Source organism: Lissotriton vulgaris, unplaced genomic scaffold (assembly GCF_964263255.1).
Source record: "Lissotriton vulgaris unplaced genomic scaffold, aLisVul1.2 SCAFFOLD_911, whole genome shotgun sequence".
NCBI classification, from domain to species: domain Eukaryota; kingdom Metazoa; phylum Chordata; class Amphibia; order Caudata; family Salamandridae; genus Lissotriton; species Lissotriton vulgaris.
Window position 1 is genome coordinate 608,304 of NW_028247209.1, and position 17,399 is coordinate 625,702.

A 17,399-nucleotide genomic window follows, 5' to 3' on the forward strand; every position below is an offset into this window, starting at 1 on the left:
CCACCCTGCCATGGTAGTTCTCCTTACGGTATAGGGCTGCCTCCTGGCTTTTCTTCGTTGCCTGCTAGAGCATTCTGGTTGGTGAGGTTCCAGGTCTGTGGTAGGGTGGCTGCTCCGCTCAGGCTTCTCAGAATAAACAGGGGATATTGCTTCCGCTCTGTCAACTCTTAGCTCGCTTGTTAGTTGAATCATCGTTGGTAGGCCCTGTTTTGGAGTCCTAGCACCTCGTGATTTCCCCAGGAGGGGCCTGTCTCAATACTTCCTTCTGTTTGCTTGCACCTGAACGGCACCTTCAGTGTTTTTGTGTTCTAATAGCATGGCCGTTGAATGCCTGAGCAAATGAGGTTGTCTGAGTATCCAGCCCTCTCACCACGTGGCCTCTGCTACTCCAGAGCTTCCAAATTCCTAGGGTGCTTCCATGGGGATCTCTACAGGCGACGGTTTTGATGCTCACTGGAAGCTGACAGGACCTCCTGATGTTGAGTCCTAGGGGTCTGAGCCGTGTCTCCTCTCCCAGTAGATGTCAAGAGGACCCCGTTTGTTAGGTGAACTGGAAGGCAATCGGGCCCATAACAAAAGTCTTGCAGCCATGCGTCTGCCATCTTTGGCGCCTGGCCACGCCCCAAAAAGTTATTTTTATAGGTCACACTGCAGCATTCAGGCTACACAATGTAATGTTTGTACTGCCACTATACGGGGTAGCACAGTAGGTGTTGCAATCCACAAGTGGTGTTTAACTTCCTGGTCTAGTGTGCACATTCTGCACCATATACTAAGGACTTACAGACAAGGTAAAACGCGCCAGTTGGGAATTAGCTAATTTGAACATGATTAAAAGGGAGAGCCTGCACTCTACTGTTGGTTGGCAGGTGTAAAGTAACCCTGGGCGTAGTTCGCGCAGTAGCGCTACACGTAGCTACGCGAAGTGCACTTCGCAATAGGCGAACTACGCGTAGAACTACGCGAACTGCGTAGTACCCTGTTCGCACTGTGCAAGATGCGTTTTCAATGATCGCACAGTTCGGACAAGCATCCGGCACTGTGCAATTCTTGAAAACGACATCTTGCACAGTGCAAGCTGTAGTTTTCTGCCGCTCGAGGAGATTTTTACTCGAACAGCAGCTTTCTCAACGCGGACTGGTAGTTTCTCATTACGAGCGGTCGCGAACATACGCGACCACTCACAATGAGAAACCTGACCTCCAGCGTTGAGAATCTCGCCAGGAGGTTTATTTTCCACACTCGCGATCGGCATCTTGATGTTGCTGATCGCGAACGAGGAAAAAGTCTCGCCTGGATGTCATTTTGCTTGCTCGCGTTCGCCATCTTAACGTTGAGGACCACGGGCAAGCAAAAAATGACCGCTACGCTACGTGTGTTCGCACTGTGCTACGTGCAGTTCGCATAGTGTGAAGTTGCGCAAACTTCTCAAAATACGCGAGCGTAGCGTAATTGATTTGCCCAGGCCTAGTGTAAAGTGCCCAGATTTCTAAAGTCAGCAAAAATTAGGGTTCAGCAGAAGGCGAAAAATCGAGCGTGACCATGAAGGAACATATCTTTGTTGAGAAGCCCACGTTAATAGAAGCCTAAATCCTGGGCCCTTACACTTTTGCCGTACACACTGATTGATTCAGTGCACGAACAGCATGCCAGTTGTGCAGATCCGTGCCTGGAGAAAAAAGTTAAGGGTGGGGTTGTGGAAAAAGATGGTTTCCCATTTTAGCTCCCATAGGAATTTTGCTTATGCCTTTAGCCAAAACTGCTCAACAGATTTATACTAAACATGGCATGAAAGTAACACTTAATTCAGAGCATGCTTTTGTTCGTTCAGATAGAAAAAAGCTTAAAAATAGTTTCCGGGTAGTCTTGAAAGGGTTAACACTTTGTATAGTTGTGCTGCTTACAATCATGAATCATAACACCTATTAGTCGCATTTTTGGTCAAATGTGATTGCCTGATGAAGAACTCTCAAAATGCTTTATTTTTCCGCTATCGCAAAAATGTGGAAATAATTTCCACAGCCATCGGGTGCCAGCCTCACATGTGTCCAACTTGAGGAGAGTGGTGATGGCTGTCCAGAGGCTCTAGTCTCAAAGATACAAAAACATAAAAAACAAAGAAAGACTCACAAATCAAAAAGTGATTGTGATCCCTCAAGTAGTCAGATAACCTGCCTCCAAGGCCAATAAACAGATGCTGTTGGATGACAGCAGGGTGTTGGGAGGGCCTGTGCAAAACCACCAAGCTGAACTCATGCTGCTCACGGCTAAATGCTGTGTGGAGGCGATTTTACTTCCAGCAGTGGGGTGGGTGCAGGGCCTGACGTGGCCCGCGTCCAACCCCAGCTGCTGACTGCTTACTCTCGCCCGGTTTACCTCTTGCTTCAATACCTTTTTTCGAGTGCCATTTGCAAATGGGTGTTTTTTGCATGGCAGGCATCGTTTTTGGTGGTGTGCATAGTGTGTCACATCCTGTAACTGGGAATTTCAGTGTGCTTTTGAGCCAGAACAATACATTTGTTTTGAACTGTTTATTTTTTCCTCTTTGCCATTGTAGTTAGGTCAGAGATTTCCTAGCTGGTGCCTTTTGTCGAACCTTCACAGAAACCTTTCCCAATAAAGTTTATCCACTTCAGCCAGCTCCTTCTGGAAAGTTTTGGAGGGGTCCGTTAATCATGGATCAAGAAACGGGGGTTCCCACAACATTGATTTCCCAGGTTAATTCCCATAGGAAATTCTTTGAAGCGATACAGAAAAAAGGGCTGAACGGAATTGCACCCAATTTGTCAAAATAAGAGCTTTACTGAGAACGGGTGCTTTTTGTATTTTTGTGTAAATCAGTTCAGCCGTTTAAAAAAACTTTTGTTTACAGAAGTACTCTCGAATGTCAACAAGGGATTAAAAAATAGGTACATCTTAACTGTTGCTGTCCAGATATGCTCTGGTTAGCCAGTTTAAAAGTGATTAGTCAATTCTGACTCCCCTCAGTGCCTTGGGACCCTCACGGGTAAGAACGCGCTTAGGGTAACCAACTGGCATGGGTGCAAATTCAGGACGGTCAGCTTAAAAATTCAGGCCAAAGGGTCAAAATTCAGGACAAAAATTCAGGACAGAAGGTCAAAATTCAGGACAAAAATTTGGTACAAAACATACGTTTTACAGACATATCAGAGGAGGTGGCACAATCATATATATAAGTAAATAGACAACCAAAATAAATACAAGTCAAAATAAGTTTATATAAGGTTGCGCCAATCGTGCACTTATCAGTTTTTCAGTATGCGTGCAGTTTTGCAAAGCGACATCGGGCCCTTTCTGCAATCAAGATTTGTGCTAGTAACAATAAACATTAATAAATAGTATTTTTGTATTTGTATAGTTGAAATCTGTCTTTTAAATGTACAGTGATAACGCTGTTAGTTTTTCTATTTGTATTTTCTCCAGCAAAGGGGCCAAAACAAAAGCAGAATGCTTTGCACTAGTCCCATGCAGGAGAAGGCACCCCACATGCTGTCACTACAATTGGGCCCATTGTCATTCTAATCAGCTGCAGTCTCAGAATGACAATGGGCAGTCCACAGTCTGCGCCAGGTCCAGGAGGGCGGCTGCAGGCTGCCTCTAGTCTACAGATTAAAACATAAGAGCGAGAGGCCCGAGTGAAATCTTTTAAACTCACGGGGCTTCTCGCACTTGAAACCGCATTCCTTACTGAAATTTCGTATTTCGATTTTAGTATGATGCCTGTAAGGCGTCCGTAATTTGAGATCGCCAAATTACGGACGCCTTACAGACCTCATACTAAAATGACGGACGGTCCGTGAAATTTACGGACGGTTGGTCACCCTAAGGCCTAAGCGTGCTGTACAAGTACTCGGATTGATTGATTGAGTGGGTGGCCCCAACCTGAATATAATGTGGCACTGTTACCGGGCTCAGTGACCTGATCCATGAGTTCTGCAAATAATAATATATTTTTTTAAATGATATAATGGGGCAGCGTGGGCACACCCTGGCCCTAAGAGGAATGGGGGCGGGGGGGTCACAAAGGGACCCCTGCCCTTAATTGAATGGCCACACTTGGACAGCATGTTGTGGCAGCCATTACAGAACTCGTTGTAGTGAATGCCAGATTTTGAGGGTTACAAAAAGAGCACAAATAGATTGTGATAACAGAATTTAGTTACAACATAAATTTTACCCAGTGAAAGTTGCTGATCCTCTGCTGAGATTTGATGAACCATGTTACTTTCATGATTTTCTCATGAAGGTTATGGAAGCTGCTCCAGAAACTAAAATGAGCCCACATTTTCTATAAATTCATACTACCTTACTCAGCCATGTAATAAAACGTCTGATAATGTCAGTGAAATATGTATTTTCAATATCAGAAGCAGCCCGTTAACTTCCTAGTATGCTATTACGGCTTCCCACAGTGCTCTAATAAAACATTTGAGCGCTAACATTTGTATTTATGACAAAAGTGTGGCACACCTGACGCCATCTTGATGGAATCAAAGCTGTAAAGCTTGAATCATTTGCTTTAGAAATTAACTTCACAAGGGGCTTTGTCTTGTATAAAGGGGTGTTAGAATATTATACAGCTTAAATGAGGATACACATGTGGAAGGGATAGTGGCAGCACAATGGACTACAATGGGCATGAGGGAGAGAGCAGGGGTAAGCACTGAGGGCAGGGGGCAGTGGGGCAGTAGATGCACGCTGGCCAGGGAAAACATTGACAGCGGAAGCACAATGTATGACTGAGGGAAAGGTACAAGGACATGCACATGGACAACAGTGGGGAAGAGGGCAGAGGTAAGGACAGCAAGCAGGTCAGGCAGCAGAAGCAGCACAACAGACCGCACAAAGCAGGAAAGCTGGGCATGGGCAGCAAGCTGACTAGGCTGGGAAGGGGCAGTGGCAACATAACGAACTGCAGAGGGGTGGTGGGATGGGGTGAGGGCACACACACGGGCAGAGGCAGACCAGACCCAGCACAACTGACTGCATAGAGCAGGAGGTATGGGGCAGGGTGATGCACATGGACAACAGAGAGCTCAGGGAGGGGCAAGGGCAGCAAACGACCCAGACCAGGCTGTCGGCATGGGCAGCAGAACGGAGAGCAAATGGCAGGAAGGCAGGGGCACATGCATGGACAATGGAGGGCATTTGGCATCAAATCACAAAAATCATATAATTTTTGAACTTCTGCATCAAATAATCTGTAAACGCTATTGGGCCCCAGGACCTCATGCAGGTGTGAGGAAAAAGTCTGTTCTTCCCCCCCCCCCCCAACCCAATAAATGAACTATTGGCACGGTGGACTGTTTATCACGGTCCTCAAGTAGGCTCAAGGTAGAAACACATGCACCTCTCCCCTATAAAATTGATTGTGCTGCTCCCCCAAGGTTTTCTGTCAAGCGGGAGCTGATAGTTTCATTTTTGCAAATTGCATAATGACTGTAAAAAGTAATTAAACCAGCAGAACGTGTGGAGTGAATGTGCCTGTTAAATGTGAATACAATTCTTATCAATTAGCACGTTCCGTTTGACTGATTACTATTTTTATGGGACTTTCAGCTCATCTTGTACTTCAGAGACTGAATCTCTTCTCAGTGGTTAAAGATTGGCTACAAGTGATTACATTTTGCCCTAAAAGGAAAATGTGCTATTGTGGTTTGTAAATGCCTCTGAATGCAACCTTTCCGATAAATTCTAAAGGCCACAGTCCCATATTTAAAGCGTATTTCTAATACATTTTTGGCTATGTCAAACGCTTTGCCTAACTTGAATTTCCATCTGCTCAGATTAAGAGGTACTGCTTATAGGTATTATCTGTGTGCCAAACTCCCTAGAATGCTTTGAGTTTGGTGGGCTCCACCTCTGACCTGTTCTTTAGGGGTCTTCTTATAAACCTGTTTGGGACTGCAAGACTTGATTAACCATGTGATCGCCATCAACATGTGTTTTGGTCCTTTAATCATTGGTACTTGGAATTTAACACCCTCTTTCACCCATTTTATTATTACCTTGACAGCCAAGCAGTGCTGCCTCTTCCGGGTGATCTTTTTTTAACAATAACTATTTTCTGAAAATTGATTTTTTCACTTTAAAATTGTAAAAACCTTTTGAGTAAAGCATTGTTTTGAAATTCTTACTATGTCCACGGTATAACAGTTGCTATCTTTATTGTTGGTTGTTTATGATTTTTCAGACATCCCTGACCCCTACTTTTCTTGGCTTTGGTACGGTTTGAACTATATATTCTTAGTGTGTTCTAGTACAGTTCATACATGGCTTATGGTATATTAGCTCCAGGGCCATTCTGTGACATCAGTGTTATCAAAATCCTAATATTACTTTCAGGGCCATATTTGGGGAACTTTGTGACCAGCCTGTCTTTTTGTACATAATCCATTGATTTAAAGCCTGTTGACATGCAGCATGTCATTTCCTTTTGTCCTCTGTATTTGACCCTATGCATCCAGAATTGTGAGAAGCTTAATGCAATTCTGTGATATGATCTGATGGACCATGTAGCATTTTGCTTCTCTGTAAGAACAACCCATTTTATATTCAGTATTTGTCACCTGCAAGAACCACTAGTATAACTGTAATATATTATACTGAGTGTGCTTCTTTATTTAACTTTGGTAACTCTCAGGCCTTTCTTTTTTTGTTTTTGTTTCAGATGCCGAGTCTTCGATGTCCACATCCGAGAAATCCACTGACATAGCATCAGTAGTAGTACCAGTGCTTTTCTTTTTACTTATGGCGACTGGTTTGGGCTTCGCAATCTTGTATATGCGACACAGAAGATTGCAGACCAGTTTCACTGCCTTCGCAAACAGTCATTACAGCTCTCGACTTGGATCTGCCATCTTTTCGTCAGGAGAAGATTTAGGTAACTATTTTCAACCTCATAAGCTTTATTTAATAAAACAAGTTGTATATTACTACAGTTTAATTCACATATTCTTACAGATTCTAACAAGGTATTCTGCTCTGGAAAAATCCAAAAAAGGGATCGAAACATTATCCACAATAAGATCCATGTTTATGCTAGTGCTTAGTATTAGTTAACTTCACAAAGCTTCAATGTAGGCATGCTCTGTCTGAGATGGTTGATTTTCAAACATATTATCGAGGATGTATTTTTGTTCCTCATGCACTAATGTTGGATTTTCTGCAGATCAGGGCATAATGCATATAGCTACTGGTGGTTTCTGTGTGACCAAAGGAATGGACATAAGGAGGAGTGTAGGACTGGTTGTGAATGACACAAAGTCTTTTCTTGTGCCTTGCTCTGTCCCACCGAGAATGTTTGAGCTTATTTCTGCTTATACGTACCCATGGTTATGTATTTTAGACATTCAAAGAGATCAGCTAGCATTTGCATTGCATGATTGGCATTTCAGCATACTGTACTACTTGCTCTTTTGTTTGAAATAATAATAGTGTCATACCGTTGGGGCTATGGCCATTTATTACTGACAGTATATTTATTCATCAAATAAATTGTCCTTATTTAAAATCCCTTTTGACCAACCGAATTGTCACATACAACTATCTGCTGTTTGGTATTTGATAGTGGGAAAATGAAAAATACTCTTGAAGTTTCAGGGTATGTGTAGTGAATGCAAGAGAATTATGAATAAATTACAATTTTGCCTTAATGTTGCATGGTGTGGAAAAAATAAGAAAATACTGAAAAGTAATGATGATTTTTATTTTGTTTTTTTAGGTGATGATGATGACGATCCTTTGATAACCGGGTTCTCTGATGATGTCCCAATGGTCATAGCATGAAGAACAATTCTCATTGTTAACCAAATGGTGTAAATATTTTATTTGATAAAAATAGTGGATTGTTTTTATTTTTAAAATGCACTTTGAGTTGCAAGACATTATTTTTATATGGGCCAAAAATACCCTTTGTAGTACTCAACTGTGAATTACAAAACATTTGGATGATTGCTACATGATTAGGAAACCTTTTAATTTACATTTTAGTTTAGTCTTGCAAAGCTTTGCTTGCTGGGCATGCTTTTAAGCTTGTAAGAGATCACCATCAACAAAAACACAAAAACATGCTTTGTAGTTTTCAAAGACTGTGTACTTGGATTTGTAAAAAGGAATAATGTAATTTAGTTCCCAAACCTGTGTTTTTATTTTGAAATTGATGTGTCAAGCACGTCAAGCACTTTTAAAGGTTACTTGCGAATAAATGTTTTCTTTGCCTTGTTTTCACAAAGTGGGACCTTGCCTGTTTTGTTTGCATCATATCATTTTAATTGCTTGACCTTCTAATCATTCCATGGCTTAAGTCTTTGATACAACCCTGTTTCTGTTCAGCTTTGTTGTACATCTTATCTCTTAATTTTCAGTTTTGTGTATCTGGTACAGACTCTTTTCATATAGGTTTATGTGTGTACAGACTTGTGCTTTAAGAAATTTGGAAATGAAAAATGGACTATGTTTTTCTGTTCTTCATGGAGACATGCAAGTGTAGTCATGATTGTCCAACACCTATGTGTGTCTGTATTGTACAAAACTGCATTTTTTATGGATAGGAAATGTATGTAATTCACCTTAATGTACCATATAATGCATGTTTGATTGGCACAATGATGTTCATTTGTCCAAGGCACTTTTTCTTTATAATAGCATAAACTAATGCAAAGTACCATCTATAGAATGGGTTTGTGGACTGTGAATTTGTACTGTAAAAAATATAAATACATTTAGTTTGTACATTTTATTAAATATCATTTTTTTGTATTTGCTAAATTTCAGGCTAGACTGCCATCAAACACATGCGCAATTAGTTTACTACGTGCCACATTATTTTTTATCAAGCAGTACCTTTATTTTGAAAAAATATTTCTTCAGGAACTGCTGGATTCATTACAAATGCAGCACTTTTTTAAATTAGAAAACCGCTGCATCATACTAATTTGTTGTTCTATTTTAGTGATACGCAAAGCTATCACTATAAAATATGTTGTCTAGAAATATTATTAATTGATTGACACTGTTCAGTAACTTATTGTGACTTGACCATAAACTGTTGTCCTGGTTGTAAAATTTGTCCTGAAACATTTGGAGAGTCAATTTCTGCGTTGTAGAAATACACTTTTTAAAGGCTTCCAGGAACAGCTACCATATACTATTAAAACAATCTCATTGTGCCTATTATGTGCATTTCAGTTCACCCTTGGATCTCTGTTTTCTTTGACCGGCAGAGTTTTAGGCAATCTAGATCAAAAATACAAACCAATAAAAAAAATTACGCAGTTTTGTTTTAGTTCATTACATTCACTTTTTAATTCAAATAGTGTGTGTATAATATATATATATACACAAACACACACATATATTTACAACCTAAGGCATTTGGTTATGTTCACGCCAGTGGTTGGAGCACACGTTGTTACTGCCAATTAGCTAATCTAAAGTTTCACACCAGTTTCTGTGATTGCGCCGGATATTCTAAAAAATAACATATGGTCATCTTTCATTAATAAATACACATATATGCAATGATTATTACATTTCTTCTCCAGGAAATTCAGTATTGCTATGCAATGCATTGACATCCATAGATTTTACAACACTTGCATTTTTTATGGAGGGAAAACATAAATGTATATTTCACAAGTAGTTACATTATAAAATGTATATGACAACCATTTTTTTTTCAACTTTCATCCAACTGAGTTGCAGTGAACTTATCTGTCCAGGTTAAAAAAGAGGTAGACTATGATTTTAATGCATATATACTTTTAGATTAACCTGGGACTTGAGACTTTTGGGTTGATGAGAGAAGATAATGTATGCTGTATTGTTTGTCAAGCATCCAATTCACATTATTTGCATAGCAGTCAGAATGAGTTAGATATTCTTCGAAAAATTAAGTGGCAGGAAAGGTTTTTGCATTGTGTGTAATGTGTTTTTGCACAGGGAAATGTAAATAGCCAGACATCTGGACATATAAGAAAAGGAAAATCTGGTGTTGGCCAAAGTATGAATGATCTAGCAAAGTAATCATTTATTTGCTTTTTTTAAATTTTGGGAAGAAAATCTGGTCTGGCTTTATCTGAGATTCTTTTCAAGTTTTTAATAACTTTATGGTTTCTCCATTCCCTAAGTTTACAGTTTCTCTCAAAATGAGTTTACAGGAGAATGTTGTGTGACTGATTTTGTGCGTTTTTTTCTTCAAAAACCATTTTATTGAATATGACCATTGTCTAGTAAATATGATCTCCTCTTTTGTGCCAAATAAGATAAACAGTGAGAGAACAGCGTACATTTGTAAACTTTTGGCTGCCCATGTTCTAATTAAAAAGATATTGAAACTCGGGCTAGAATGCATGTCATGAATGCAAAAGTGAAAATGTAAAATAGATTTTAGTTATGTGTAATAGCATAGAATACCTAATTTCAAGTTAAACTTCAGTGCCATTCTATTAGAGCCATTATGGAATGAGTGTAAAATGATGTTGTCACTTACATGCATTCTGCAGTTTACACCAATTTTCCTCTCTGACACCTTGCCACTTAATAATTTTCTTTAAGAAGTGAAGTGCCGTCTTGCTGTTTATAAAGATTGACAGATCTTTTTATATGAATTGAGAAAATAATGCTATAACATGAACGGTATGATGCCTTTGTCAGTCAAAAGTATATATTTTTATGAAGTTTTAAAGCACAGAATATGTTAACATAAATAACTGTGGGATTTTGTTGTATGTACAGTATGTGTTTTGTTTATAGTTGTGCTACTCTTAAATGTACAATTAATTATTGCCAGTACTTGACCTTGAGGGGTCACATGATATGTTTCTCATCTTGAGCCAAAGGAATTTTCTTCTTACTTAGAGATTTTTGTTTCATGTATATATTGTCATAATTGCAGTTAATTATTCTGGATCCAGCAGACTTGCCACCACCATATAATAAGCAAAATTTGCACATTGCAAGTTAATGTAAACTTACAATTACCAATGACTGTTAGCCCAGACTCGCTCATATGCAGTACACATCATGCAACATTCACAATCACTTTGCTTCAGCCATTACCACTTTTGGAAATTCCACTATACTGCAATAAATTGTGGGAATCTGTAGCTATATATTTTGTAAATCAGCATTACCGGTTGCTACAGATGTTATGTTCACTGGTCAGGCAAAGCTGCTTTTACAACAGTCACAAAAGCTAAATATTATTGTAAATATTGAGGAAGCTTAGGATTCACCTTTTACGGCATCCTATTCTGTTAGAACTGGCATTGTGATCGTTCAATCTCATCTGATATTATAGGGTTATTTTGAAAAATCAAAAGCTGGTGTTCACAAAAGAGCAGACTATCCAATTAAATTCTTCCCATGTACGTAATTCCAATTCATTAAGGTGCTTTTAGTTCATTTCCTTTGTGGATTCATACATTTTTTTTAAAGCAAATGGTAATGTTATACTTTTTCAGCTTCTTCAAAAAGGATATGCTTTTTGCTTAATTGTTCTTTTAACTTTTAGTTTTTGTTCAACATGTTACATGACCTCGAACATCTTGGTTTTGTTTCTGTAATTGTGTAACACAATAGAATGTAATGTCTTTTTCTGTAGAAGAAATACAAAAAAAACAGTTTAATTAGTTTCCTATTTTTATCCACACTGTGAGTGCTATTATGAAGTTCTCTCATTTTTTAGGGTGTATTGAGCAACTGCAAATAGGTTAATTGTTTAAGGAGTTCATGTTATATAAAACTCAGAACAATGTATGTACAATTATTTAACCACAACGTCCGAACAATTTTACATGGTATCATTATTCTTATAATTACTTTAGCATATGACACTTAAAAACTGGAGTTGTCTGCGGCTTTTAAAGATTGTAGCTATAAGTTCTAATCACACTCTTGTTGATGCAGTACCAGGTACATTACAAGAATTATTAATAATAATGCATATGTAAATATTTGGCCTTTGAAGATTTAGGTACAGGGAGAAAGAAGAATTCATGAATGCTCTTGTAGAAGTGACTCTGAGACAGATCACATTAGTTTCCGTGATGGCCAAAAAAAAGAGTGAAGAAGCATAATAATTTTATAAAAATGTGAGTGCACTGGAGCGAGGCACGAGGAGGAATGAGCATTTAAGAGTGTAGTTGGTATTGTAAACTGCAACTTGATTTATTTTCTTTGTCACATTACTGTGTACCTTTATCATGGCCAGAACAAAAGTACTGCTGAACAGATTTCACATTCGTTTTTTCACCTTTGAGTAAAATATTGAACACCCATATCACACATATTGGCTCTTTAATGTCATTGTAAAGTTAATTTCTCATTGTTTATCACTTCTAAAAGCAACATGTAAAATATTTTTTCAATTAAAATAAATCAAACTATTTATTTACTTGTATAAGACGACTGTAACTAGATTTAACTTTCTCATTATAAATGGGTCTGTTTGGGGAGCCTTTCAAAACATTTGTCGAAGATTTACCATTGATTGCTTCTGTGTTTTAAATTACACAAGTTTGTTGATAATTTTAAGGTGTTGCGCATCCTTAACAATGTGTCCGTATTTCACTGTCAATGTTTTTCACTGAATAAAATGTAATTTAATTGATAAAATGTTTCATTTTGTTTTATGAACGTAATTTTTATCTGTGTTTAGTTTATTTAGAAGATGGTATTTGAGTATGTGTTTTATTTCTCTGCTATTTATTTGGCTTAATCATTCCTGTCAGTTCAAACTGCAATTTTATTCTTCTTCTATTTATTTCTTACCCTTACTTTCCAAACTTGGATGAAATGATATAGTGGATAAAATGTGAAAGTATTAGAATGAACATCCCAGGCTGATGAACAAATTACTTATCTTCAGAATTCCTTTTCTGTAGAGATTGTATCTAACCGGAGTTTCCTCAACTTATGTATTTCCCCAGGTGCCAAGCTGAATCCCAATACTTTTCAGCAATTCCCTCACTGACTGACGTCAGTCAAAACAAAAAACGTTACTTTGGTTACACGAGAAACCATAAAATGCATCAAAATCACATAATTGATATACTCCTAACAATCCATTGTACAAAATATGACATATAAAAATACCGGAAGCAAATATATAGTAAGGGCTCAGTAACCGACAAGATATAAAAAACCTCTTGGGTCAGTTGTCATATCTGGCTTAAATCAAGGCCAATCCTTCTCAAATCCTTCCTTCTTCCAAATAGTGTAATAAGAAATAAAGTACAAGGAACGAGAGCCAATGACTTTAGATGTGAGTGAGTTAAGCTGTATTGTTCAATTACTTAAAATCGTTACAATATACTATTATTATAATAATCTAAATGAGAAAAGAGTTAAAATCCCACACAACTTGCTACGAACTATGGGAGAGTTTAAACCATTAAAAACTGTTTATCCAAACTGGCAGTAAAGTGTAAGTGCATAAAAGTATTGTCAGAGTCTCGCTTGCTTGATGGCCAGCTGGTTTCTTTTTTGTGAATCAGTTTTCTGTGACAGGGCTGCCCGGATTGATTCTGTAATTGTCCCTAGCCGCGCAGCTGTTTGAGCTTTTTTGGCAGAGAAACACAGGTCTGAGGCTTCTCTGCATCGTACAAGGCTGTGGGACCTGCAAATGGGAAGAACCAGCCGGTGCCTCTTGCTGGCCAGCTTTGGGCAGCAGCACTGCAGTTGGAGCCAGGATTCACAATGATAACTTCGAAGACGACATGCAGCTGAATTATCCTTCCTGTCCCAGGCTTCGTTAAAATCCGCAATAGGCAGTGAGAGAAGTCTCATATAGGTGATTTTTTTCCGGGCCGGGACTGTCAGTGCTTACTCAAAATATGGCTGTGGTTTGCCCACTGTGAAGGAAGTGTCCAGTGCTGAGAGATTGGGATGATGGTGTAAGCTTTCCAGATCTCTTTCGTAGGATATTTTCTTAACCTGTGTGTTCACTGTTCTTTTCCATGCGGTTACTGGAATATTTAAACTGTGCAAATTTTGAGCATCTATTTCTAGCAATTCTATGGCTTCTACCAGCTGAACCTGCCATGGAGATCGACCTTCTACAAAGATTGTTTTAATTGCCTTTTCAGGGAGGTTACTGGAGCACGCAGTGTGCTGATGTAGTGTTTTTGAATATCCCCTAAGCAGTTGATATCTGGACGGGTGAGACTCCGCTCCAACCTTACTCTTGCATTCCTGGCCTGTCGTGGAAGTTCTAGATCCGTCTTATAGGCAGAAATGTGGTGGTTTATGAGAAACTTGGTGAAGGCTCCTTGGAAGGCTAGGTGGCCGTAGTTAAGAGGGGACTCATTTTGCTTTTCAAACTATCAAGATGGGTTCGGCCGTCGGACTCTGTAGATGTCTATTGAGATTTCTCAGGCTATATATGATGCTGGCATCCTTGCTCCTTAGTAGTTTCAGAGGGGCTGTGGGTTTGGCCCCGTCCGATAACCTGAGACCCAAATACTTATAACTTCTGCATGTTCTAATTTGCAGGTCTCCTTTGCGCCATTGTGCTGTTTTCTTTCGGTGGTTCACCAAGAGATTGTTCTTTTGGTTAAACCTATGCAAAGCTTCTAAGGCTTTCTGTAGGCCTGTCCTGGTGTGATCCATTATGACAATATCGTCTGCGTATTGGAGGATTTGGAGTCGCTCATTCCCCAACCTCGGTGTTAGTAGGTTTGCCCCCTCCAGGGCTTTGCAGAGGTCGGCTGTATAAAGATTAAAAAGTAGAGGGGCGAGAACACATCCTTGTTTGAGACCATTATTATTTGGAACCTTAGTTGTTACAGACGATTAACTGTTTTTGATACAAACCCAGGTCCCCTCATGAAGGGCGATTTATTGCTCTTAACAGTTTTTGAGAAACGCCTTAGGAGTCCAGTTTTTCCCACAGCTTCCCGCGGTCAACTTGGTCGAAGGCTGCACTGTAATCGACAAAATAGGGGTAATTGTGATGGCTGGATCGTACAGAGTAACAGGTGTCCCAGTGCTAAGATGTTAGCTATAGTAGAGCTTTGAGGCCTGAAACCGGATTGTAAAAAGGGGAGGATGTTGTTATCCTTTACCCAGGTTTCTAGCTCTTTCAACAGAATTCTGGCATATGCCTTCGCTTCTATGTCCAATAGGGCAACAAGCCGGTAGTTTTCAGGTTTCGTGCGGTCCCCTTTTTTATGAATGGGAACAAGTATTGAGCCTTTCCATGACAAAGGAACGATGAAAGTGGCAAGTGCATACTTGAAAAATGATGTTAATTGTTCTTCCCAGAATCTTTAAGCGGCTTTGAACACTACTACAGGGACTCCGTTGGGGCCTGGGGCACCATCTGGTCTAATTTCTTTAATTAGGTTGATTATCTCGACCTTAGTGATGACAAGAGTCTTCACGCCTTTTTGTGTTTCTAAGGTAGTTTGTTGTGTTTGGGTATAAGACCTGTTCTGATGTGTTGTGTATAGTTGCTTTGCATATTTGACTCACTCCGAGGCTGCCACCCCATTTTCCTTGATCTGACCGCTATGGCTGTGTTGCTGAATGTATCTCCAAAGTTGGATGTGTTCCTTTTCTTTGAGAAGATTAAATATTTTCAGCCACTCAGCCTCGATTTTCTTTAGTCGTATTTCCCATACTTTCTTTCTGTGCTCCCTGCGAACCGCTGTTATTACTGATGTTTGTGAATTTGGGACTCATTTTCTTCCTGCCTTCAAGGCCTTTGAGAGATTGTGCTTGATCTGAAGTAAGACCCTTGGTTTTATTTTTGCTCGTAGGCATTGGGGATAGGAGGCTTGTGCTTTAGGGGTTCCAGTATGTTCCGCAAGAATGGATTTTAATTCATCTAAGAGTGTTTTCCAACTCTCCAAGGGGGATTCGATAGTGTAGTTCCTATATGCCCAATAGGCTCTGCGCATTGGAATTATATATCCTATAGGTTATACGTAGGACTGAGGTCTACTAGGTCTCTATCGGATATATTAGAATTAAATTGTGAATGCCAGCTAGCTCCGAGGTCACTAGAAACTTTCTCGAATAAACAAGAAGGGATTAGTTTCTGACAACCGCATAAACATGACAACTTTGTTTCCCCAAGATAAAACTGATCTTCAGAGTCGTGGAAACAATAGATAGATATTTCACTCTGTCAATCGTGCATGCTTCGTTTCACCAGAGGTGCAGAGAAATAGACGGGCATTTTCAATAAAAGTGTTTTATTGAACAGTCTTCTTTCTCATGCGGAAGAAATGCACTGCTACAATCGTAAAACTGGTTGCAAAATATAATGCATACAGTAGAAAGAGTCGAATAAAATAATACTGTAAGAGCATTGTATGGTTCCTAAACCATAGATAAATACATACATCAATAACAGAGGCTAAAAGTACTCAACTGGTGCTTCTAAAATACGCCTACCCCGATGTACCTAACCTAAGCTTAGTACGAGGGGAGAAGTAAGTGAGATGTAGCATAAATGTAGTATTCTTTTGCCAAGAATCTGTCCAAGATTTCTCTTATGGTCTAATCAGCTCCGTACCTTGATCTGGAATGAAGGTCAGGCTCAGGACTCGATTTCCCAACACCCCATAAGGGGAGCTTGGAAACACTGGAGCTGAATTTCTCGGCAGGAGAAAAGTGTCTCTCTCAGTGCGTCTGCTGGAGGGTCGGCTTCCTTCGGCACTTGCTGTAGCAGGATGTGTCGGGCAAGTAGATAGTCGAACTGCTCCAACCCACCATGTGTTTGCTAAGGCAAGTGTTGGAATATTTATACCTTGAAGTTTTCAGAGTTTGACGTAAAGGTGGACATAATAACGTCATTAAAGAGTCTTTTTGAAAACTCCTTGTGTTCTTGGACAAGTCAGTCCTCGAGCAAGGGAAAATCCCTAGCTGCTGAAGCAGTTTTCCAAGAAATCGTTGCAGATTTTCTAAACTAATGGAAGTAGCCCTGCTCTATTTGGACTGCATGAGCTATTACTAAATATGGTTATGATTCTTATGCCTATATAAGGAAATAGTGATTTATACCTATATAAGGGTATGAATCGGAAAATTTACAATAGTTTCCTAAAATGGTTCACATCACCCACTCCACGTTATCATGTTCATCTAAGATTAAGTACTAAACATAAAAGCTAGAGCATGTGTTTTTACAATCCCACCCTAAAAATACATGTAATGTATTAAATAAATGGTCGTACACAAAATGAGCATTTGTACAATATGCCTCTAAGGGCAATGATTTCATTGTAAGCATATGATATGATATTAGCAATGCTAACCAAATGAATCACGAAATTTACATTTATGAAATGGCTCTGGATACAGAAAAAAGGTCGAGACCATCCCATAGCAGAACATACAAGCTAGTTCGATTTGTGCATTAGGTCAAT

The 17,399-nt window shown here is 39.3% G+C and overlaps 1 protein-coding gene across 1 annotated transcript in view; it reads left to right on the forward strand.

The window, feature by feature from the left end:
• Nucleotides 1–12,639, forward strand: part of SORL1 (sortilin related receptor 1) — a 607,546-nt gene extending 594,907 nt beyond the window's left edge. Inside the window, exons 35-36 of the mRNA XM_086949665.1 lie at nucleotides 6,692–6,904; nucleotides 7,745–12,639. Of these exons, the coding sequence (XP_086805791.1) occupies nucleotides 6,692–6,904; nucleotides 7,745–7,809 (278 nt within the window). The 3' untranslated portion in view covers nucleotides 7,810–12,639. The remainder of the gene's footprint in view (nucleotides 1–6,691; nucleotides 6,905–7,744) is intronic.
• Nucleotides 12,640–17,399: the final 4,760 nt, after the last annotated feature.